The sequence below is a fragment of the Strongylocentrotus purpuratus genome, unplaced genomic scaffold (genome assembly GCF_000002235.5).
Source record: "Strongylocentrotus purpuratus isolate Spur 01 unplaced genomic scaffold, Spur_5.0 spur5_scaffold_13, whole genome shotgun sequence".
NCBI classification, from domain to species: Eukaryota; Metazoa; Echinodermata; class Echinoidea; order Camarodonta; family Strongylocentrotidae; genus Strongylocentrotus; species Strongylocentrotus purpuratus.
In genome coordinates this window covers 32,566,111-32,590,425 of record NW_022145598.1, presented here as the reverse complement: position 1 = coordinate 32,590,425, position 24,315 = coordinate 32,566,111, and the positions used below count along the sequence as shown (strand labels likewise).

The 24,315-nt window shown below is 38.6% G+C and overlaps 1 protein-coding gene across 1 annotated transcript in view; it reads left to right on the top strand.

Moving 5' to 3' along the window:
* LOC586439 (vesicular inhibitory amino acid transporter) overlaps window positions 1-20,093 on the top strand; it is a 38,699-nt gene extending 18,606 nt beyond the window's left edge. Inside the window, exon 2 of the mRNA XM_786222.5 lies at window positions 17,123-20,093. Within this exon, the coding sequence (XP_791315.4) occupies window positions 17,123-18,298 (1,176 nt within the window). The 3' untranslated portion in view covers window positions 18,299-20,093. The remainder of the gene's footprint in view (window positions 1-17,122) is intronic.
* The last annotated feature ends 4,222 nt before the right edge of the window (window positions 20,094-24,315 follow it).

The following is a 24,315-nucleotide window of genomic DNA, read 5'->3' as shown; positions in this document are numbered from 1 at the left end:
AAAACAAAAAAGCAAGAAGAGGAAGGAGCAGGAAGAAGAACGAAATACAGAAAGGAAGAGAAAGAAATTGTTTTTAAAAGAAGAAAACTGAAAAAACACAACCACCTCCTACAAGCAAATGAAAATGATCACTAAGATACAAAATAAAAATATCAATAAAGATAAAGAGACAGGTGAACTTGTGATCTAGGATTTAGACACATTTTGCTCGAGTCAGAGTTTGGCTATTGATCCTGAGCATTATACTGGAGAGCATTGCTGCGGGAAATGCACAGATTTTTAGTCATGACTATACAGGTCACGTGACTCGAAGGATCTATGAGATAGACTGGCTCGCTCAGGAAGGATCGTTTGCCGGGGAATGAATATCAGTCAAGTTTAAAGAAATGGTCATTCTTATTATTACAACAATTCACACTGATTTCTCTCGATCATCACATAATCGTACCTTTGTCATGTTTAAGAATCACGTGATTCGAAGGATCTATGATATAGACAGGCTTGATCAGAAAGGATCGTTTGCCGGGGAATAAATATCAATCAAGTTTAAAGAAATGGTTATTCTTATTATTACAACAATTGACACTGACTTCTCTCGATCACCACATAATCGTACCTTTGTCATGTTTAAGAATCACGTGATTCGAAGGATCTATGATATAGACAGGCTTGATCAGAAAGGATCGTTTGCCGGGAATAAATATCAATCAAGTTTAAAGAAATGGTCATTCTTATTATTACAACAATTGACACTGACTTCTCTCGATCACCACATAATCGTACCTTTGTCATGTTTAAGAATTAGAAGTTTCTCCCAACATGCCAAGTCATAGTATATTTAAAACGTCTCTGTGCCCAACGATCCTTGTTTATGTACAGTTAACAACGTAATTATTCATACTCCTTTTCTCTTTTTTTTAATTTTTAGCCAACCCCCCCCCCCCCCTCCCCCTATCAGTAAATCCTGGATTCGACACTGCTTTTGATTCATTATTAGGACATTGACTGTTATTTGCTTGATGTTCCCAAAAGTTCATGTTTATTACCGACATAACATGATGCGACGCCGAGTACATTTCTCGTCATTGACCTACAAATGGAATGGGTATATTTAGGTTGATAAACGTACCTACAAAATAATTGCTCTATTTATTGTGGCACATGTTTGTTTGGGTTTTACATGTACTGTGGCGGCTTATACTTCTTGAACTGATATATCAATGTTTAGGCGGCCCAAACATGTGGGGTAATGTCTGCAGCGCTTTGTAACTGTAAGAAAAAATGCCCTACATTAAATATCACTGGGGCTATGTTAGATTGGATACTGTTTATTGGCAAAGTATGAGTGTTTCTGTTTGGTTCCTATTTTTACCGTGTCACCTGTCGGTGTATCTGTCAATGATACAAACTTGTTATTCTTTTTTCCATAAACACGCGTGGGTATATGTACCTACTCTAACCGAAATCTTAGATCCAAATACTTAACTAAGTAATAATACTAGTACTACTACTACTAGGGTACTACTACTACTACTACTACTACTTCTACTACTACTCCTACCACCACTACTATCACTACTACTACTACTACTACTACTACTACTACTACTACTACTACTACTACTACTACTACTACTACTACTGCTGCTGCTACTACTACTACTACTACTACTACTACTACTACTACTACTACTACTACTACTGCTGCTGCTGCTACTACTACTACTACTACTACTACTACTACTACTACTACTCCTACCACCACTACGATCACTACTACTCCTACCACTACTACTACTACTACTACTACTACTATTTCTACTACTACTCCTACCACCACTACTATCACTACTACTACTACTACTACTACTACTACTACTACTACTACTACTACTACTGATACTACTGATACTACTACTACTACTACTACTACGCATGATAATAGTAATAATAATAATAATAATAATAATAATAAATATAACAATAATCATCATAAACACGTCTTAAAAAGCGCAGACACTATGCGAATATATTTTATTGCGCAGAAGAACTCCTGTTATATATTATCTATATCACGATCGCAACTGCTTTCGAAACACCAACTTAAGGGCAATTTCAGTATGCTTACCCTATTGTATGTACCAAAGAAAACATGTTCAGATTACATAATATATCATTGTCATGTTCGCTCATTTCAAAAAGGTGATCGGAATCCACTTAGATTTTTTTTTTCCAGAAATAGTTGCGAGCGTATTCTATATACTTCCATCAAAACTATTGACATATTAACCATATGTTATACTTGACCTAAGTATAACATATAACATATAACATATAACATATCTAACGTATATCTTTGTCGCAAACTCTTCAGCTGGTATGAATCCTGACTGTTATTTTGTATGTTTATGTGGGAACAAATAAAATGTAAAGAAGCTTTAAAAGTAATCCACGAGTTGTCTTCGCATAAAGCACCTGCTTGAAGTACTCTCTTCTTTCACTATACTGATAGGGAGGTGGGAGTTTCAAGACGATATTCATACCATACGCATCACCCTAAGCAATTTCCCCAATAGCTCACATCAAAGTCTGAAAGAATGGGTAAGGGGGAGAAGGAATTGTGGGGATTTCATGGGGACCCCACTGGAAATAAGCTCTCGAGCCTACGTGGGTTATCCTGTTCAAGCTGACTTAACTTTGATCTGTTATTTGTGTATGTTGAAAGCTTGGCGAATAAAAAAAAAATCAGTCAATCGATGCTTCCGCATGCTTTTGCCTAACACTTGACGCATATGCATGAATCAATGATAATACTGATGATGACGTTGATGATGATGATGATGATGTTGATGATGATGTTGATGATGATGATGATGATGATGATGATGATAATGATGATGATTGTATCGATGATGACGATGATAAATATATAATGAGTTAGGGCATAATTGTTGTCTGGAGATCCAATAATAATACCCCACCAAAACCATTACGAGATACGGTGCTTCACTAACAGTGAATAGCATTTAGAATATCTTCCTACCAGGTACCAAAGTAAATCCTAGGGACGAGATATGCAAACATGGCAAATGTAGATTTAATTTGCAAAAGACAGTGCTGCTCGAAGCCATGACCTGCGCGTCTCCTCCCAGTTGTTTAAACCACTTGACCAAGAAACCTTTCCCTGCAGTGGGCTCTTCGTTTGCCTTGAGCACCCCACTTATCAAATCTTCCCGCAGCGTCACACGGCTTATGACATACTCCTCAAAGGCACCACTTGTACTGATATCCTATCTCGAAAGGTTTACAAAAGGGTCTGATCAGCTGTCGTCATCTCGTCAAACCGTTCTACGACATGGTCTCAAGAAAAGATCTTAAAGGTTGGGTCATCACTATGAAATATTTTGTTATCATCTCTTAAGAATTTGATAGAATTACACGGTTGTGAAAAAGAAAAAAAAAGTATCATGGTATAAAAATCATTAAACTTTTTACATCGAAAGTAATAATGATATTCCGCTTTTATATAGCGCTTAATACAAATGTCTCTAAGCGGTTTACAGATATACTATTTTCTATTTTGTTTGGTTTAACTTTGGAGAAAAGACCTATTTGGTGTTTTTTAATTCATGATGTCGTGACAACGGCTATCAGAATTTTTTAACAAAATTGCTTTATGCAATAAATATTACATGAAAATTCTATTATTATTTAGCCATAGCTGATAATGTTTTGATTCTTTCTCGTCCTGTTTCTGTGTAAGACCTGTATACAAAATGGCATTACTTTCTGTCATAATTATATAGGGGTATAAAATACCTTAGGGGTTTATGCTATACAGTGTATATCAATGAAAAATAAAATCGTTGAGTGTAACGTACAGCTATCATGTCGCAATATTGAAGGCTTGAATCATGCCGTATTCGTATAGTTGCATCTTGATACTGTCTTGTCATGCTTAGATACATTCTAGCAAAGCCAGATGCAAATTAGGTAGTTCTGATTCAATTTTGGCCCTGAAATGGAGCAATAACGGGGCCCCTCTCAAGCCCGTCCTGATGTAATTAGTGGTCTTTGGTAGCACATTGTCGAGTCTCTACTTTCGCCCAGACACCCTCGATACTCGTGTAGGGTTGCTAACGTGTCGAGGATGCTTGCATCTTTGCTTGGTTAGAAGAGGAGTAAGTTAGCCTGCCAAATTATGGCATCATGTCCTTGCTGAAATCGAGAGTTTACCCCCCCCCCCACCCTCCAAAATAAAAAAGTCATAGAACGTTGTAAGCGAAGTATGAAGAATTAGCATGGTTAAGGCGAGGGGAGGATGGAAATGAGATACAGATAAAGGAGAAAAGGAAGAAAAAGAGGAAGAAGAAGGAGAAGAAGGGGAAAAAGAAGGGGAAGAAGGAGAACAAGAAGAAATAGGAGGAGGAGAAGGAGGAGGAGAGAAAGGGGCGGTATTGTTCGGTTGGAATAAGTTTCAACGATTCTATTATGTGTTGTGTTGATGTACAGAATGTACTTAATCATGTTAATATCGTTGTGTATGTGATGAAGTATTCGTTACTTTGATTTTACCCCCTGCCTATATCAAAATGTAATTATTTTTTGGGGGCGGAGGGGGATTTTGTTCCTGTTTTGTACGATTGCTATGTTATGGTAAAAACTATTCTAAAGGGAAATATAGCAAATTTATCTTGTGGAACTGAAAGATTCTTGACAGCGCCTTAAAAAAATGCAGCTGCATATTCCTAACATGTAAGCCAATGAGTAAGCTGTCGTTCTAGTTTTAGTGACAATTTTGGAAAGATGCGATCCCCAGAAATCCATAATCTGAAAGTCAGATTTTTAAATGACTTTTTGAAGGAACATAAAAAAAAAAAAAGAACACAACAAGGCTTTGTGCAAAGCCGCCTGTGCTGCTTAAAAGAGGAAACTGACAGGGGCATGTTAGATTTCAAGCCTATTCCCCTCCCCCCCCCCAAAAAAAAAACAACAACAACAAAAAACAATTCATCACATTTCTTATTTTAGCTTCTAAAGATTTGGGATTACAGTGCATTCACAATTATTTGACCTCTTTCCCCTGCAATCATGACAGAATAGAGAAGGAAGAGAACAAGAAGAGAAAACGGGTCTCCAATAAATTTTGAATCCCCCCCCCCCGATTTGGTATTCCAAAATATCATGCATTTTATCCGCAGATTTACTGTTATCGCATACAGGAGATAATGATATTATAGGTGTTGTACCATTCGAAGTAGTGCCAACGATATCCATTCTAAAAGCAGTCTTTTATACATGGACAATGCCCGGAGCACAAATATTTCATAGCTTATAGTCTGGTCATTTCGTGACAGCCAAAAGTACAGGACTACGAAATGACGGAAAGCACTTATCCAGTCATTCAGTGTGTCATGATCAATTTTCTCCCATGTTTCTCTCGTTCTCTCTTGCTATATCATGTATGTGTTTTACTTTATGATCTTAATATCTATGAATGTGTTTCCCCATCACCTCATATTTTCCCTCTTTCAAAAGGCTGTTAATAGCCAGCACTTGCGTAACCTTCCTAGCAACTATGGGCAGTCGAAGGTCGCGTAATAACTTTATAGCAACACAATCTCTCTCTCTCTCTCTCTCTCTCTCTCTCTCTCTCTCTCTCTCTCTCCTTAAATGTTTTTGTGCCTCTGTTTCTACCTATTACACAAAATTTTCCCTGTTCTGCCCTTTCGTCATTTTCTGTTGTCACTATTTATATGCTTTCTCTTTTAGACCAAATATGATAATTATCTTGTCGAGTTTATTTTCTCTCCGTATTGTTTTCTATATGTAACTGAAATTCCACTTTCAGTCGCCCCCCCCCCCCTCTTCAGCGAATGGTGCACTGGTATAAGAAAGTTCTCTTTCTGCAATGTGCAAATGAAGTAATACTTTTGTGACTGTTTCCATACAGTCTTTTTCTATTTAAGTGTGAATAGGTAAATTGTTTGCAAATTCGAGAATTCTGGTGTGCACAATGGCAGGACAATGACAGAACACACAATAATTTATTCCAAATCATTAGGCTATTGTAGCCTTCGCAATTATGGCAATAGGTGGAAGAATTTATACAAATTTTTTAAATCTATAAACATCATCAACAAAGCTTCGTACAAGAAAATTCGAATTCCTAATTGAATTGGATGTCATTTCCCTCTCAAAAACCTTCTCCGTTAACTTTCAATTATTGCATTAAGACTATGTCTTAATTAAACCAGTGGCCAATTAGTCATGTTGAGGCTTGAAAGCTAAGTTTATACATTTAGACCGTATTTCCCGAATTGCATGAGTCAGGTTGTGTTAAACGCATTGCTTTTTACTCTGAATGCTTTTTCTGCTATCTTGTTAGATGTTAAGCTCTTTTCTCTGTATAGTTCCCTATACATCACCGCCCCTTATGTGCCTTTCGTAGCCCTAATAATATTTTTTTAATGTCTATCTATATAGTCTCTCTTTCTATGAATATATAACTCTTTCTCTCTCTCTCTCTCTCTCTCTCTCTCTCTCTCTCTCTCTCTCTCTCTCTCTCTCTCTCTCATGCCTTTTCTGCTATCTTAGTTAGATGGTAAACTCTTTTCTCTGTGTAATAGTTCCCTACATCACCGCCCCTCATGTGCCTTTCGTAGCCCTAATAGTAAAATATATATGTCTATCTATATAGTCTCTCTTTCTATGAATATATAACTCTCTCTCTCTCTCTCTCTCTCTCTCTCTCTCTCTCTCTCATGCTTTTTTCTGCTATCTTAGCTAGATGTTAAACTCCTTTCTCTTTATAGTTCCCTACATCACTGCCCCGTATGTGCCTTTCGTAGCCCCAACGATAAAATATATTAGTCTATCTTCCCCCCTCTCTCTCACACACACACACACACACACACACACCCCCCTCTCTCTCTTTATATCACACACTCACACACACACGCACACATGCGAACACACCCACCCCACCCAAATCCCACATACTCTTTAATATTTTGCCCTCCCCCTTTCCTAAGTCTAAAACTAAGTCCCCTAAAGTTCTATCCCCTCACTCCCCTCTAACTCTCTCTCTCTCTCTCTCTCTCTCTCTCTCTCTCTCTCTCTCTCTCTCTCTATATATATATATATATTTCACTCTCTCTCTCTATCTCTCTTCTTTTTTCTATCCTCCCCTCTCTTATTCTTTCTTTATCTCTCTCTCTCCATCTCTCTCTATCTCTCTCTTCTTTTTTCTATTCTCCCCCTCTCTTATTCTCTCTTTATCTCTCTCTCTCTCTTTTTTTTCTCTTCATTTCTCTCTCTCCCACCCTTCATCTCTTTCTCTCTCCATCTCTCTCTCCCTTCATGTCTTTCTTTTTTTTCATCTCTCTTCTGGCTGACCATGGAGACAGATGTTAAACACTTCCATATATTACATACATTTTAAAAACCTTGAACATGTTCACATGTCCACATCACTTAATTTTCTGATAAGAAATATTAAGATGCATGATTTTTACCTATTTTATATTCATCTTCTATCAAATCCTCGTGTATTATGTATACTCCACTCCCTGCCATCATACCCATGGACACCAGGCTAGTTGCTTCGTTCGTACCCAAGATGATGCATCTCAGCAGCTCGTCTCTGATTCGATTTTACAATCGGGAAACCTTTCTGTCTGTTTGCTTTTCAATTGATCGTGAGAGTACTTGGTTTATTCTAATGCAAGGTGTTGAGTAGTGAGCAGATTAAGCGCTACCATCAAACCTTCATTGACCCCGAAAGCAGGCTTTATTTACCGAGCCACCCACGCCTCTATCTCATAGTGTGACGGAGATGGAGTCTCCTTTCCCTCTTCGCCTACTTTTTTGTCTTTCTTCCCTTTCTTGTTGGTTCTTCTTCTTCTTCTTCGTCTTCTTCTTCTTCTTCTTCTTCTTCTTCTTCTTCTTCTTCTTCTTCTTCTTCTTCGTTCTCTTCTTCTTCTTCTTCTTATTCTTCGTCTTCTTTCTCTTCTTCTTCTTCTTCTTCTTCTTCTTTCTCTTCTTCTTTTTCTTCTTCTTCTTCTTCTTCTTCTTCTTCTTCTTTCTCTTCTTCTTCTTCTTCTTCTTTCTCTTCTTCTTCTTCTTCTTCTTCTTCTTCTTCTTCTTCTTCTTCTCTTCTTCTTCTTCTTCGTCTTCTTCTTCTTCTTCTTCTTCTTCTTTCTTCTTCTTCTTCTTCTTCTTCTTCTTTCTCTTCTTCTTCTTCTTCTTCTTCTTCTTCTTCTTCTTCTTCTTCTTTCTCTTCTTCTACTTCTTCTTCTGCTTCTTTCTCTTCTTTTCCTATTCACTCTTTTTGTTTCCTCTCCTCTTTTCTTTCTTCTAGTTCTTGTATTTCTTTTCTATTTCTATTATCTTACGCTCTTTTCTCTACCTTCTGCTTCTCCTTCGTTTACTACATTTCTTCTTCTATTTCATCCCTTTCTTTTCACTTTTTTAATGTTCTTCTCACCATCCTTTTACTTCTTCTTCTTGTTGTTCTTGTTCTGTTTCTTTTTTCCCTTGCTTTTCTGCCACTTCTTCTTCTTGTAGGCCCACTGTGTATAAAAGAGGATAACGTTCTGCGGCGCAAGATATTTTTCACCTATGTTTGTGCCAACGACGTTGTTACTAAGTTTTGAGTCTCGATTTTATTTGAGTCTTAATTGTATATGAATGAACAGATTTGAAATGTTATCAACTTCTACCCAGTTTGTGGACTCATGTGGGTTTGTGAACATTTTAATCGACACTGGACCAGTGTTAACGAAATAACAAGCTCTGTCAGTTGGATAGAGTAATATGGAGTAAAAGGCTTGTTAGTGTTGTCGTTGCATGATCCGCCACGGCCATTATCTGTGTCGACCTATACAAATATCGGACTTTTTATTTCCTGTTTTATACTACTTCTCTGCTTTTTCTCAAAATATAAATAACAACACCAATATCCATGCAAGGCAATCGCTATACCATAGGTTCAGATGTCTTGCACTCATCTCCACCCGCCAACCCCCCCCCCCCCCCAAAAAAAGGGTTTCGCTCTATTGATCTTTATTTTCTTCTTTCGCTATTGTGCTCTTTTCCTTTCCATCTCACCTCAGCGACTCATATTGATATTTCACCCGTATATCTAGCCGGAGATTGCACGGAAGGACAACGAATATTTGCAGACGATGAATCCATGTCCTACCCATATAAAACACACACTGCTAGCTTCCCACAGCAGCGCAACGTCCTAGTTGCCATGGTAACGATATAAGTTTGATTTATTGATCGATCAGACTTTAAGCGTAATCATTCTACTTCAAAAGCCAAGAGGACAGGCCGCGATTCAGGGACCCTGTGGCGGGGTATAAACATTTTCCGATCAATCTAATTGGTTGAAAAATTCCGTTCTCTGCAATCCAATAATCGATCACTATAAGGAGTACGTTGCCTCGTTTCAGACTCCAACATTTATATATTGATACTTTTTTTTCCAATCTTAAAATCTCTTTCACAATATTCATGATATTCGGTTCTCAGAGATTTTATTTCTATTGTATTTGGATTGTACCCACAATGTCGGTTTCTGTTTTTTTTAAAATACTTTATGAAAATGGAAAGGTAGAGCAGAGGAGAAAGTGAAACAGAGGGCAACAAAATAGAAAGGCGAGAGAAGGGAAAGGGAGAGAGAGAAAGAGAGGGGGGTAGGGAGAGATAGACGATTAGTAATAATATTATGTGAATTTTACAAAAACGATCAATTATACAGATAATCCGAATAGTTGTCTTCATTGTGGAAGATGTACATGTAGGTCCTTTTCCACTATAAGGGACGTTTCCAACTCATTTGCTGCACATTCATACTACCCATGGGAAGATCAACTTTGTTCTGCAGTACGTGTTATAAAAAGTTTTCACTTATTGGTCGAGTGACATCGTCCCATCCATCAGCATAATCAGATTGGAAACATTTGGAACTATCAAGTAGGGAACTTTTTTAGATAAAAATGTTCATCAAAAAGTATACCAGTATAGAAAAAAAATTGATCTAAATGAGTATATAATGAATATTGCAACTGTTACTGATAGCAAGTCTTATGACAAATAATAATAATGAGAATTACTGTCACTTATATAGCGCATAATCAATTAAAACTGCTCTATGCGCTTTACATACAGCTCTCCAAGATTACTTAACTACAATACAAACAAAATAATGTGTCTTTAGATTCCGCTTAAATGATTCTGTAGATATACACGACCGTAGGTGTGCTGGCAAACTATTCCACAGTTTTGGACCACAAAATCAAAGCTAGCTTCACCCTTCTTCGAATCAAGTCTAGTCCCGATGCAATGTGAGCATTTTGATCTAAATTTGTAGATGTGCAGATACTTGTTTATACTAAAAATGTTATATCTCCTCCGATGTTATAGATATGAATGCTAGACTGAAAGATCAATATTTTCATTATAACATTGGTATAGGGTATATGTCTGATGAAACCTGACACAAAACTGCATAAACATCCGATAGGGGAAAAAAGCTAACAGATGATAGCATAAAATTGAAGATCGATGTAAGAATGCTACCTGGGAATTAAAATCGATGCGTCCATGCATTTATTTCCAGCGCATTCTCATGAGACTATCTGGTAATTCTGATAAAAACGGTAATATATTTTTTTCCTCCTCCATTCCGTCACAGTGCACTTGAGTTCAATACCATTTAACAGTCTACCCAAGCAGTTAAAGGAAATTTTGATGAAATTAATGACTGGAACAAAAATATACTAGTTACATTCTTTTCCTCTCTGTCTTCTTCCGAGTAGGCACCCACATTCTGACATAACTTCCAAATACTCATATTATTATGCTTTACATGTAAAACAGTGTGTCCCGTGGATGATGCTCAGGACTTTCGTGTAGGAAACTCGCACCTTATTCACGTAAAAATGAAATGCAAGGTTAAACGATTGGTACTTGCAAACTTTTACCTTAGCTGTACCGGAAGACGACGCGAGGGTCGTTGTGATTGGGCCTTAAGTTGGCACATACCCCCCCCCCCCCCCCCTCTCTCTCTCTCTCTCTCTCTCTCTCTCTCTTTTCCTCCCTCCCTCCATCTCGGTTATCCATACCTTGTAGCTTCAAAGACTATCCGGGAAGGCGAAGCGAGCGAGCAAATTTCAAGACTTTATTACAGGAAGAATGTCATTTTGTAATAAAATAAGCAAGACAAATATAAAATTATGATAAGACCGCCTCACTGTCCGAATCGTGGCTACTGCCCAAATATGAGATGGTGGGTGCCTGCATATGACATGGTATATGAGAGTGCCAAAGGTTGCAGTAGCCCAACTATTGGTAATTTCAATATCCTCGGGGAGGGGGAAGTTAACCCTAGTCCACCCCTCCCTCTGGCTCGCGAGGATACAACACGAATCATTCTACAAAAATGTTTCTTTCCCCGACGCCATTTTTCTTGAACCTATTTTGCAATTACGACGTAATGACGTTATGAATCCTGAGGATTGTAATATGATTGTAGTTTTCTTGAATAAACTATTTAACTCGCTCTTTCCCTTCAGCCCGGGAAATAGAATTTGATTATGGTTGAATCCTATTGAGCTCAATATGGAGCTGTAGGTATTATCTCCAGTACCATAATGACTGGCTATTTATCTTCTGGGGATTTCGTAAGAAGGGCGAAAGAAAGATAAATCTGATTAGCTGCTGGAAACCGCATAGTACAGTGTCCGTAATTATGCAGAATAGTCTTGTGGAAATTGGGAGTCACGGAGAGATGTAGATGTCATCGTTATGTTACCATGATTAAATGCTATGATACATTGAATGATATTATATCGGCATGTTGTTGTTTTTAAACTACCGTCATCACTTGCACTGTGGTCATTGCAGGCAAGAATATAATATCAACCTTCAAGAATATACTTGAAACGTTCGTAGAATGCCACATGTATCCATTTTAAGATTTTAAACTTGGCCTGGGGTATCAAGTGAGTCGCATAATCGGAAGAGTAGTTTTGCTTTACCAATAAACATTTACAGGTTGGTTGTGAATTAATGGCGTTTGGTAAACCGGAAACGAGGCTCGTTGACCACTGGTAGTTCTACAATTTGAAGTAATATTGCAAATGTATCCAGGTTGTATATCACAACTATCAATGACTGGAGGAACCCAAAAAATAACTGAGATAATATAATAATGAAGTAAGAAAGGCGGAAATATACATCTGAGAGATCAATCTTGTGAAGGCTTCATCTTTATTTTTCTTCACAAAGTACTCTACAAAGTAGTCATAATATACAGTGGCAGATTCAGGATTTCCTTGATGTGGGAGGGGGCCCAAAATATAAAGACTGTTACATTTTTCAATGCCTATTTTGGATTTAGATTTGCAGCTGGATACATTAATGGGTAATGTTTTGTGTATATCCGTGTGTGGACTTATGGTACAAGAAAATAAGGTTTTCAGGATGAACGTATCTTATCTCCCAGTACCCCATCCCTCCTCTACATATCAGTCATTGGTACTCTAGCTATCCCGCTTCAGGAGACAATTAGTAGCTGGGTTAGTAATGTGAGGGTGTTTTCTTAGGCTCGGCAAGCTTAACCTCTTCCTAGACCGGTCGAAGAGACGCATGCGGTCGGGTTTTTATTAGTTAGGAAAATATTCTACAATTCAATTACGTTCATGGCTACCATATATAAAGCAGTGATATTAAGATAGATGATGATTAATACGCATAAATCCATTCGGTTCCCGGTAGCTTCCGCATCCATCATTCGAGTAATTAACTGCAAAGCTACTGAAGACAGGGACGGTCATCATAATTATTTATGATATGTTTGATTGTTTATTTTGTTTTGGTGTGGGCGTATATAGGTATGTGTGTGTGTTTGTGTGTGCGTGTTTGGTGGGTGTGTATGCCTTTGTGCGAAGTTTGCCATGTAGAGGGGCGTGTGTGTGGGTGTGCGTAAGTTTGACAATGTTTAAATGTTACACTCCTTCTCTGTAACCTTCATAATTTATATCAGTTGATATCTTTCCTTTACCAGTATTAACATCCGAGTAGGTCTAATGATCATCCATGAAGCCTAGGTGCGTCGTTAAAAGTTATTTGTTTCATTTGTTTTATAACGTGGGTGTGTACGAATGTGATTTTGTGCGCGTGTGCGTGTGTGTGTGCGTGATGTGGTATGGGCATGTGTGATAAAGTTTGATAGTGCTTAAATGTTACACTTTCAGGGGGTAGTGAGCACATTTTTTATTTTTGGATCCTCAAAAAAATTTCAATTTGCACCCCCCCCCCCTTGAGCGCCAGGGGGGGGGGGGGCCCAACCCCCAAAAAAGGTAAAAATCACGTGATTTTACATGATTTTTTTCTCAAGGGGGGGGGGGGGCGGCCCCCCGGCCCCCCCCCCCCCCCCCTTGCTGCAGGTTCATCTTTTGTTGTAATGCTTTTATATTTGATTTTAATTTATACTGTCTTTTATGAATCTGTGGAAATAAATGAAATTGACATTGAAATTGAAATATGGAAAACCGCAAGTAGTAAAGAATAAATATGTAAATTATACTGTTCTTTCTCTCTGTTCTCTCTTTCTCTCTCTTTCTCTCTCACTCTCTCTCTCCCTCCCCTCTCTCCTCTCTCTTTCTCTATATCTCTCTCTCTCTAACTCTCTCTCTCTCTGTTCTTTCTCTCTGTTCTCTCTCCTCTCTCTTTCTCTCTCTCTCTCTCCCTCCCCTCTCTCCTCTCTCTTTCTCTATATCTCTCTCTCTCTAACTCTCTCTCTGTTCTTTCTCTGTGTTCTCTCTTTCTCTCTCTCCCTCCCCTCTCTCCTCTCTCTTTCTCTTTATCTCTCTCTCTAACTCTCTCTCTCTCTCTATTCTTTCTCTCTGTTCTCTCTTTCTCTCTCTTTCTCTCTCTCTCTCTCTCTCTCTCTCTCTCTCTCTCTCTCTCTCCCCTCTCTCCTCTCTCTTTCTCTATATCTCCTTCCCTTTCACATTTTCGTTCTATATCTACTTTCCCTTATCTCTAATTCTCTTTCTATTTTTGTTTTCTTCTCCTTGTTTATTGTTCTCCTTCTGTTTCTAATTCCTCATATCTTTTATCCTTTATAATTATGTCTCTATTTCTCCCTTTGCACCCCTTTTGTTTATATTACTCTGTCCCTCTCGTTCAATTTCCTTTCTTTCTTTCTCTCTCTCTCTCTCTCCCCTCCGTCCCAATTATTTGTCTTCATTTATCCCCCCCTCTCTCTCTCTTTCTTTGTCTCTCGCTCTCTCTCTAGTCTCTCTCTCTCTCTCTTTCTCTTTCTCTCTCCTTCTTTGTCTCTCTCTCTCTCTCTCTCTCTCTCTCGCTCTCTCTATCTCTCCCTCGCTCTCTTTCTCTCTCCACACATACTTACGACATGAAGACATCCAACATGAGGTAGATTAGGCTAATGCATGTGTAACGCTATTTTGGGCGCCAAGCCTCGCCGCCTTATGATTGGATTAGCGACAGGTGTGTCAACCAATGGGGTTAAGTCCATACCGGGACATGTCAATATGCAAATTGCTTTGAGGGTTCCTAGTGGCGCCAATGCCATGAATGCATTGCTTGCATGTCATCACCGTGTATAATCTTTGATTCTTGCTAAAAATTTATATTATGCCTTCGATATATCACTGCTTGAAGAAAAAAAAAACATGACGAAAGTATATTGCGTAATGGTTATCGACTATTGCTCTAAAGGTTAACTTTTAACTTATTGTATTTTTTTTACAAATCTTGTTTTTAGAATGCTTTTTTTTATCATCTTGAAATGTCGATAAATAAATAAATAAATGGTTTTTGCGATGTTCCACTTTTTATTATGGATATTGTGGCATAGCCCTCAAGTGGGTTAATTATTATAACTTTAAAACAAGGGAAAGCAATACTTTTTAAATTTGATTCCTAAAGGTATTCCCCTCACTTCAACGTTGCTTTGATTTTTTTTGTTTTTCTTTGTTTACTGTCTGTGATTACACAACTGGGTAAAGTACATATTGGGATTGTCATCGCAGCGCACTTTGGGACGCCGGCAAATGACAGACTTATCTATCAAGTTGAGATCTAATGCCATGTTAGACGTACGTTTGCCGTGTAACGGGAGACTACGTCTATGGAACTCATACTGAGGGGAGTGATTGAGAGAGCGATATGAAGATAGATAGGAAAGGTAGAAGGAATAGAGAGAGAGAGAGAGAGAGAGAGAGAGAGAGAGAGAGGGAGAGAGAGGAATAAATCGAGAGGGAGAGAGAGGGTGTATTTGCCTGTGTGTGCGTATTTAGGAGAGGGACAGAAACGGTGAGGGGGAGAAGGATAGAGAGCATTAAGCAAAAGGGATCTAGGAGAGGGAGAACAGTGAAGGATAAAGACAGAATACTGCCAGGAGGTTGACGAATTAGAAAGATAAATCGAATGATTGAGAGGGAAAAGAACGTGCGTAAAGAGAAAGAGAAAGAGAGAGATAGAAGGGGAGGGGGTATACGGGAGATAGTAGGGGAGGTGGAAAAAGCAAAATATTTATATATATCTTTGAAGAGAAAAGGGGGTTAACGACGTAAAACGATGAATTGAGAGGAAAAAGAACATGCGTAAAGAGAAAGAGAGAGAAAGTGGGAGAGGGGGTAAACGGGAGATGAGAAGAGGGGGTTAACGACGGAGAACGATGATTTGAGAGAAATCAAAGGCAGACTGACACAATATCAATGAGCATGTTTTCAACGTTTCCCTTTCACCATCTGACTATATGGTGCGATTCGCATTATATTAACGTTGTTCACCACATACTTCTACTGTGTTGGATCATCATTTTATCTCTTGAAGATATTTAACTAAGCATTCTTTATTTATTTTATATACAATATCCCTGGAAGTTTGTATTTACATGTATAATACTGTTATGTGATTCATGTTCTGCTTAAAAGATCTGAATGCCCGAAGCTAATGTTTTTTTCTCATTCTATCAAACTTTTCGAGTTCCTCTCAAATACAAGTATTGTACGTTCAATATTGTAAGTTCGTTTAACGAAAGAAAAGTAGTAGTAGTAATAGCTGATTGATAAAGCAATAAAGAGAGAGAGGGGGAGACAGGGGGGGGGGGGTACATTGAAGAATTTATAGAAATAGACAAAAAGTGAATAAAGATACAGGAAATGCTTCAAAAACGTGATGGACACTTTTACCGTTTAGTCATGCTAGAGGAACAGGAGACCTTCAACACAGTATGCACTATGACAAACTGAGGGAAAAGACGAGTAAAGTTTAATGGTTACAAAAAAAGAAACGATGTGGGACGTTGAGGAGAAACAACTGAAAATACTTGGAGGGTATGTTGGTTGCTACATCTGATAAAACAAATTTCGAATTGTCAAACGAAGTTAGTTAGGTGAACAAACATAAATTGTCACGTTACAACAATAATGCTGTTATATCGGGATTTCAACCTGGAAACAAGAGAAAAGTCTTGGATAGCGGGCAACTTCGATGGCCCCTAAAAAAAGTCAAACTCGTGTTTTTTTCTTGCCTCCAAACAGTGCATCCACTGGATGATTAGCTAATGGGGCTTTTTTGTTTGGGGAAATCATGCTTAAAATATGAATAGTAAGAAATTGTTAACAACAAGCAAAATAATCCTTATTGACTCATATTCCAAATCCATTCACACCCGACAATGGGTCTAGGTTATATTAACGAAATAGAGAAATTAGATCTTAGACCTTTAACAAAGTTCCCTTGTTAAAATCGACTTTAGACCAAGCTCATACCTAGCGCCGGATGTAGATTTTAGTACCGTAGTACAGTACCTGCTCTGGCGAAAAGATTCGCGGTAATCCCCTTCCGAGTTTTTGATTTCAACACTGGACAAGTTGCTATACTTTACCCTTACCATAATCTTTGACGAAATAATGTCTGGAGCGGTTGTTGCGGGAGCATTATGTGGATGCACGTTAAGGACAACAGAGGCCTATAATTAATATGTTAGTGTTGTTGTGCGTGTTTTTTCACAGGAGAATTTGTATAACAATTCGTTTAATATTATCACTCTCTATCATTTGTCTTTCTGCAGGGTATGTTCCTTGTAGCGCTCCCTTATGCTGTCATGCACGGTGGATACTGGACTGTCCTGTCCCTGGTACTAGCTGCAATCATCACATGCTACACTGGATTAATCCTTGTGGACTGTCTCTACGACACCAACGCTATCACAGGTGAGAGGGTCCGGGTGCGTGAGACCTACGTGTCCATCGCCGAAGAGGTCTGGGGTAAACGTTTCGCCTCAAGGGTTGTCCACACGGCGCAGTTCATAGAGCTGATCATGACTTGTATCCTATACCTGGTGCTCTGCGGCGACCTGCTCTACAACACCATCCGACACACTCCACTTCGGGAAAGCGCCTGGACCCTCATAGCCTGTTTTCTAGTGCTGCCTTGTGCTTTCCTGCGCAACCTCAAGGCCGTCTCACGCTCCAGCTTCGGTAACGCCATCGCCCACGTCATCATCAACGTGATCATCCTGGGGTTCTGTTTCGCTCAGGCTGGACACTGGCACTGGAAGGACACGAGTCTTCGGATCCATATCCACTACTTCCCCGTGTCTCTGGGGATCGTCGTCTTCAGTTACACCTCGCACATCTTCCTACCCAGTCTGGAAGGCAACATGGTGGATCGGCGCTACTTTAAGCGGATGATGCTATGGACGCACGGTCTGGCAGGATTCTTCAAGGCTTTCTTCGGCTACGTCGCTTACCTTACCTTCGGCCTCAGCACGCAGGAGGTCATATCGGACAACCTCCCAACCCACTCCTTCAGATCTATCGTCAATTTAGTTCTTGTAGCCAAAGCGCTGCTGTCTTTCCCTCTTCCCTACTTCGCAGCCGTGGAGCTCCTGGAACGGGCCTTCTTCCAGGGCCGCCCTACAACCGTCCTCCCCTCCTGCTACTCCCACGATGGCATGCTCACCGTCTGGTCCATTCCTCTCCGGCTACTCCTAATCTGCGTCAGTGTTCTCTTAGCCGTCTTCATCCCACATTTTGCAATCCTGATGGGGCTTATAGGAAGCGTTACAGGGACCATGTTGTCCTTTATCTGGCCATGTTGGTTCCATCTCAGGTTAAAGTGGCATGAACTAAAATTGTGGAACAAAGTGATAGATATTCTTATTATGTTAGCAGGTGCTGGGTGCGGTTGTATAGGAATCATCTATTCATTTGAAGCTCTTGTCAAAACGTATGTGGAGTCATAGCTAGAGTAGATTTACCAACCGTATTAAGCATAGATGTAAATACCTTGAAAATGTTTATTACAGTGATATAAATTAAGAATGAGAACTGTCACGTACGAGTTGTTAGGGTAATTAGTAGTGCAATATTCTGTCATTGTTTCTTGATGCCTGATTCTTTTGAATAATAATGTAAACATTCACTCCATCCAGTTGAAATCAATATCATCAGTCTCATGTTTTCATGAGGGCAACATTATCATCAAAAATTAGAGTCAAGCTTCGAGATAAACAGATAAAATATGCTGGAAAATTAGGTTACAATCCATAGCTGGCTACACAAGTAGCAAAGAACGTAAGGAGGCACCTGTACATTTTGGACATATTGTTATTACGAAACAATCATCTTACATACCGTTATAAGGTAGTACATTATTTTCATGTTAAGAACTGGTCATTTTTGTTGTTTTCAACTTAAGAGAAATAATAGTTGTGTCCGATCGAATTGTTTTGGGCAATGTCACCTTTACTATATTATAGGTAAATAAGGCAATCCGTATTCTGAATAGTGGGTTCGTGAAACAATTCGTATCGGGCACTTCACAAACTATGCATAAAATTTGGTTACATTACAAATAAAGGCTTATTTAGCAAGAAATCAAGGAGAGTTGTGCATAAAGTTGCCTACGATACGGTTGGGCATCTCATTACGTCCATGTTAGGCAAATTTTACCCAATGTTTTTACAGTGCAGAATTGTTCTTGTATCAATATCCGTCCCGCTTGATTGTGACATTAAATAATGTTGCTATCACTTATGGTCCGTTTGACATGTTAGATATAATTTATGATGGTAAAGATGAGAGGAATTCTTTTTTTTTAATAACCATCAATAATCAAATTGCAAATGATGTAAAATAGATCAACGTGATAGCTCTATTTTACACATTTTAACAAATTAATGTAAATAGGCCTATTCAGTATTGGTGCTTTTAAAATGATAACAAATATCAGTTAGGATAAGTGGGGAGAAGGAAAGGGGGGGGGAGGATCCCCCCAAAAAGCGATTTAGCGCTTTGGAAATCATTATGCCCGTACAATCAAGATAGTCATGGTAGTTATATCAGTATAGGAGGTTTTTTTTAATAGAAATCGATCTTTATAAACAAATCCATGTATTATAGTTTGATTAAACTAACCAATGATAACAAGCAGATGACTAGATTTGGATTTGAGAGATAAGATGAATTCGACTTTCATGACGTTTATGACTTGTTAAACATTGATATTTCGTCCAATATCCCGATAATTCCATGTGTGAGTCAGTGCACTTTGCAGGCCCGATGTAAGCGTTGTATTTTGTCAGTTGGTTCGGAAGTGAGTAAATAGCCTAATAAAAGTGAATTTATTATTTACATGAAAGCCTTTTTATTGTCTTGATATACTGTTTTGTCTGCAAATCATGCAAATTGTAGCTTTACACTTTCATGTCTGTTAGGAGCGGATGCTAACTCATATGATTTAACACAAAGCTAGTGCCCGATTGGCTCTCATCAAGCAGATCACCTCAAAAGTACATTAACTCTTTCTCCCTTCTTCGCATTTATCTCTGCGAGACAAAATCAACCACAAAGTCATACGCCAGAAAACAAAGGTTAAAGACATCATGGAGAAAGTCAGATAATCAAAATGGAGATGGGCTGGGCATGTAGCAAGACTTCAGGACAATAGATGGACAAATCGTTTAACAGAATGGCAACCAAGGATGGGAAAGAGAAGAAGAGGAAGGCAGAAGAGAAGATGGAGAGATGACCTAACATCATACATGGGAACGGCCGCTTGGACTATAGGACAGCTAGAGACAGAAGAGAATGGAAATGTTATGAGGAGGGCTTTGTCCAACGTCTGGATGAACTATAGCTCCAACATCATAAAAAACAAATACATTGACTCAATTGGCCTATGTCTTTTTTTTGATTATTGTTTGTTTGTGTTCTGTCACTTAGTAATGATTTGTTTTTATTCTTGTTGACCTTTTTTGTGTATGTTGATATGTTTGATAATGCTATAGTTTGGTTTGAAATGCTTTGATGATATTACAGTTGTTTGATGATAATCCATTCGTGTTAGGTTTTTTGTTTTAATGAAAAATAATAGATTCTAATTCAATTGATTTATATGGAACTTGACCCAGTAAGATGGGGATGCAAACAAAACTAGAATAAAATAAAATCACGACTGAGAAACAGAAATCTAGTCACCACTAGTGATTGTCTGTCTTTCCCCATGATTTTCATATTTTTTCCGTATTGATATATTTTAGTTGTTGTTTCTTGCTTATTTGTTTTTCTGCTTTAACATTCTAGTTCGTTTGACGTCGGACTAATTAAATGTACATAACGTCAATTACCCCCCCCCCCCCCTCCACTAAGCTCCCTCCCTTGCAAACACTATGAATGCTTTGTTCACAGTGTTATGGTTTTGAAGTGCGAATGGAGAGAAGATAAAAGGCGCCTCGCTTGCAGTTTCATAAGAAATCAGAAAACAAAATAGGTTATTAATTAGGCCAAGATGGGAAGCCACAGTATAGACCGAAAAGCATTTATGTGGGTCAGGCTACGCCCCCCCCCCTCCCCATCTCGTCGATTTGGAAAGGGGAACACAAAACCAAATTTTCCACAGGATATTTGTCCGTTCATTTTTGTTCAAAATAAAAAAAAACAAATTGCTTTTTAAATCCATTGTGGAGTGGAAATGTTTCCTCCCATTCTCGAGGATCACACACTTCCTGAAAAAAGTATCAAATATCATGAAAACTAAATGTGTCCCTTTTTTTTACATTATTCCTCATATAACTATTACCTTAGAAATTACCTTTTTCGGTAGACAGCGAAAATTGCGTGTAGAGAAAGAGCAAACGTCAAACACACTACTGAGCTATCTAGGGACTTTTGCATCAAATCCTTCATCAGAATATCCATTGTATAATAGCTTGACTAATCCACGGATTTACAACTCATGAATTTAGATGCATCCGAATTAATGCTATCTGAGAAAGAGGTTAGGTAACAATGCCCTGGATAAAACGTATACGAATACTGCTTGTATATATGATACTATGGAAGAGGGAATATTGGATGCATTGAATAAAAGACACCGTCTATCAATCACGTCAGATTGAAATACGAATATAAAGGATGCATCTAATATCACAGGCTCATGAGGCGTCTCTAACCCTCTATTGTTGCATTGTTATGGTAATGAAATGCATGTATAAATAAATCACAGTAACTGTTAAGTGCACGCATTACGCGGGTTATAATACTTCATCGTGTTGATATACGCTTTTCGTTTTGGTATGGTTTTTACCCTTCACTGCATGCGAGAATGTTTTGGTGTTTTGGAGTAGAATACTTAGCTACCTAGCCCTGACATGGCTAAAATAAGGCACCGCGAAAGAACTTAAAATGAAACTGAACAAGATTTGTTTTTTAAATAAAAAATATCTTCCTTGAAAAGTGCACGAATTCCCTTTATTAATGTTCGTACACCATGTACATTGCAAAATAGTTTTAAATGTTTCAAAATATAAATATGATTTTCTTTGTTTTTCCATCCGTTTGGCAAACGAATATACATGTAGAAGAAAATCTAGTACAGATACTCAACATTGATCCTCAAATGGCACTATCCGTTACCCGATTCTGGGTGGGACATGGGGGTTCTGACCCCCTTTTGTTATTTTTATTTTATGCTATGCTCAATGACCGGTCAGTCTTTGGGGTTACGAGGACCAATGGGATGGTTCCCCCTTTTTCAGTTGTCTTTGGACTAACAGAGAGAGAGAGATAGAGAGATAGAGAGAGACTAAGAAAGAGGGGGGAGAGAGAGAGAGAGAGAGAGGGGGGGGGGTAATGAATCTCATCATACTCATTATTCTCATCTTAATTTGTTGTTACCATTATAATCCTTCTCACCTTAATCATTATCATCAACTAGATTCAATTTTATCAATACACCCTCATTTTTATGATTAGGATCATGATCATCACCATCACCATCACCATCACCATCACCATCATCATAACCATCACCATAACCATCACCATCATCATCATCCTCACCCTCATGCTCATCATCACCTTAACCATCATCATCACCATCACCATCATCATCATCCTCACCCTCATGCTCATCATCACCTTAACCATCACCATAACCATCACCATCATCATCATCCTCACCCTCATGCTCATCATCACCTTAACCATCACCATAACCATCACCATCATCATCATCCTCACCCTCATGCTCATCATCACCTTAACCATCACCATAACCATCACCATCATCATCATCCTCACCCTCATGCTCATCATCACCTTAACCATCACCATAACCATCACCATCATCATCATCCTCACCCTCATGCTCATCATCACCTTAACCATCATTATAACCATCACCATCACCATCACCATCATCATCATCCTCACCCTCATGCTCATCATCACCTTAACCATCACCATAACCATCACCATCATCATCATCCTCACCCTCATGCTCATCATCACCTTAACCATCATTATAACCATCACCATCACCATCATCATAACCATCATCATCACCATCACCATCATCATCATCCTCACCCTCATGCTCATCATCACCTTAACCATCATTATAACCATCACCATCACCATCATCATAACCATCATCATCACCATCACCATCATCATCATCCTCACCCTCATGCTCATCATCACCTTAACCATCACCATAACCATCACCATCATCATCATCCTCACCCTCATGCTCATCATCACCTTAACCATCACCATAACCATCACCATCATCATCATCCTCACCCTCATGCTCATCATCACCTTAACCATCATTATAACCATCACCATCACCATCATCATCACCATCATCCTCATCCTCATCATCACCATAACCATCACTATCATCATCATCACCATCATCACCATCATCATAACCATCACCATCATCATCACTATCATCATCAACATCATCACCATCATCCTCATCATCATCATCCTCATCATCACCATCATCATCACCATCACCATCACCCTCATCATCATCATCATCATCATCATCATCATCCTCATCATCATCACCATCACCCTCATCATCATCATCATCATCATCACCCTCATCATCATCATCGTCATCATCATCATCATCACCATCATCCTCATCCTCATCATCCTCATCATCATCATCATCATCATCATCATCATCCTCATCATGATAACCATCACCATCATCCTCATCATCATCATCCTCATCATCATCACCATCACCATCATGCTAATTATCACCTTAACCTTCATTATAACCATCACCATCATCCTCACCATCATCATAACCATCATCATCACCATCACCATCATCATCATCACCATCATCATCATCCTCTCCATCATCATAACCATCACCATCATCATCATCCTCATCACCATCACCATCACCATCGTCATAACCATCACCATCACCATCATCCTCATCACCATCACCATCATCCTCATCATCATAACCATCACTATCATCATCACCATTCTCCTTCTCATCATCATTCAGACAATCGTAATCATCTTCATCACTATTTTAAATTCCAGCTTCAATCGCCTTAATTAAAACAACAATAATGACACATTATATAATTTTGAGTTCTTATCCATTCAATCTATTTACAATTGGTCTCTCAATTTTACAATCAATCTTATTTACAAAGTATGTACACAGTCTGTTACACAAGAAATCTTTATTATGGGTCCGGTCGACCGATTCCCTCTCACGACCGAATTAAAAGAACCCTAAAATTGACCTGTATAATAACAAAATATATATGATTTGCTGTAAAACAAAAGAATATAAAAAAGAGAAAAATACAAATATATGTAGTCCATTGATTACAATTAAAGACTGGACAATTACTTAAAGGGAAAGTCCACCCCCAAAATAAATTTGTTTCGATAGAGGCAGAATAATAAGAAAATCAGGTGAGTGAAAGTT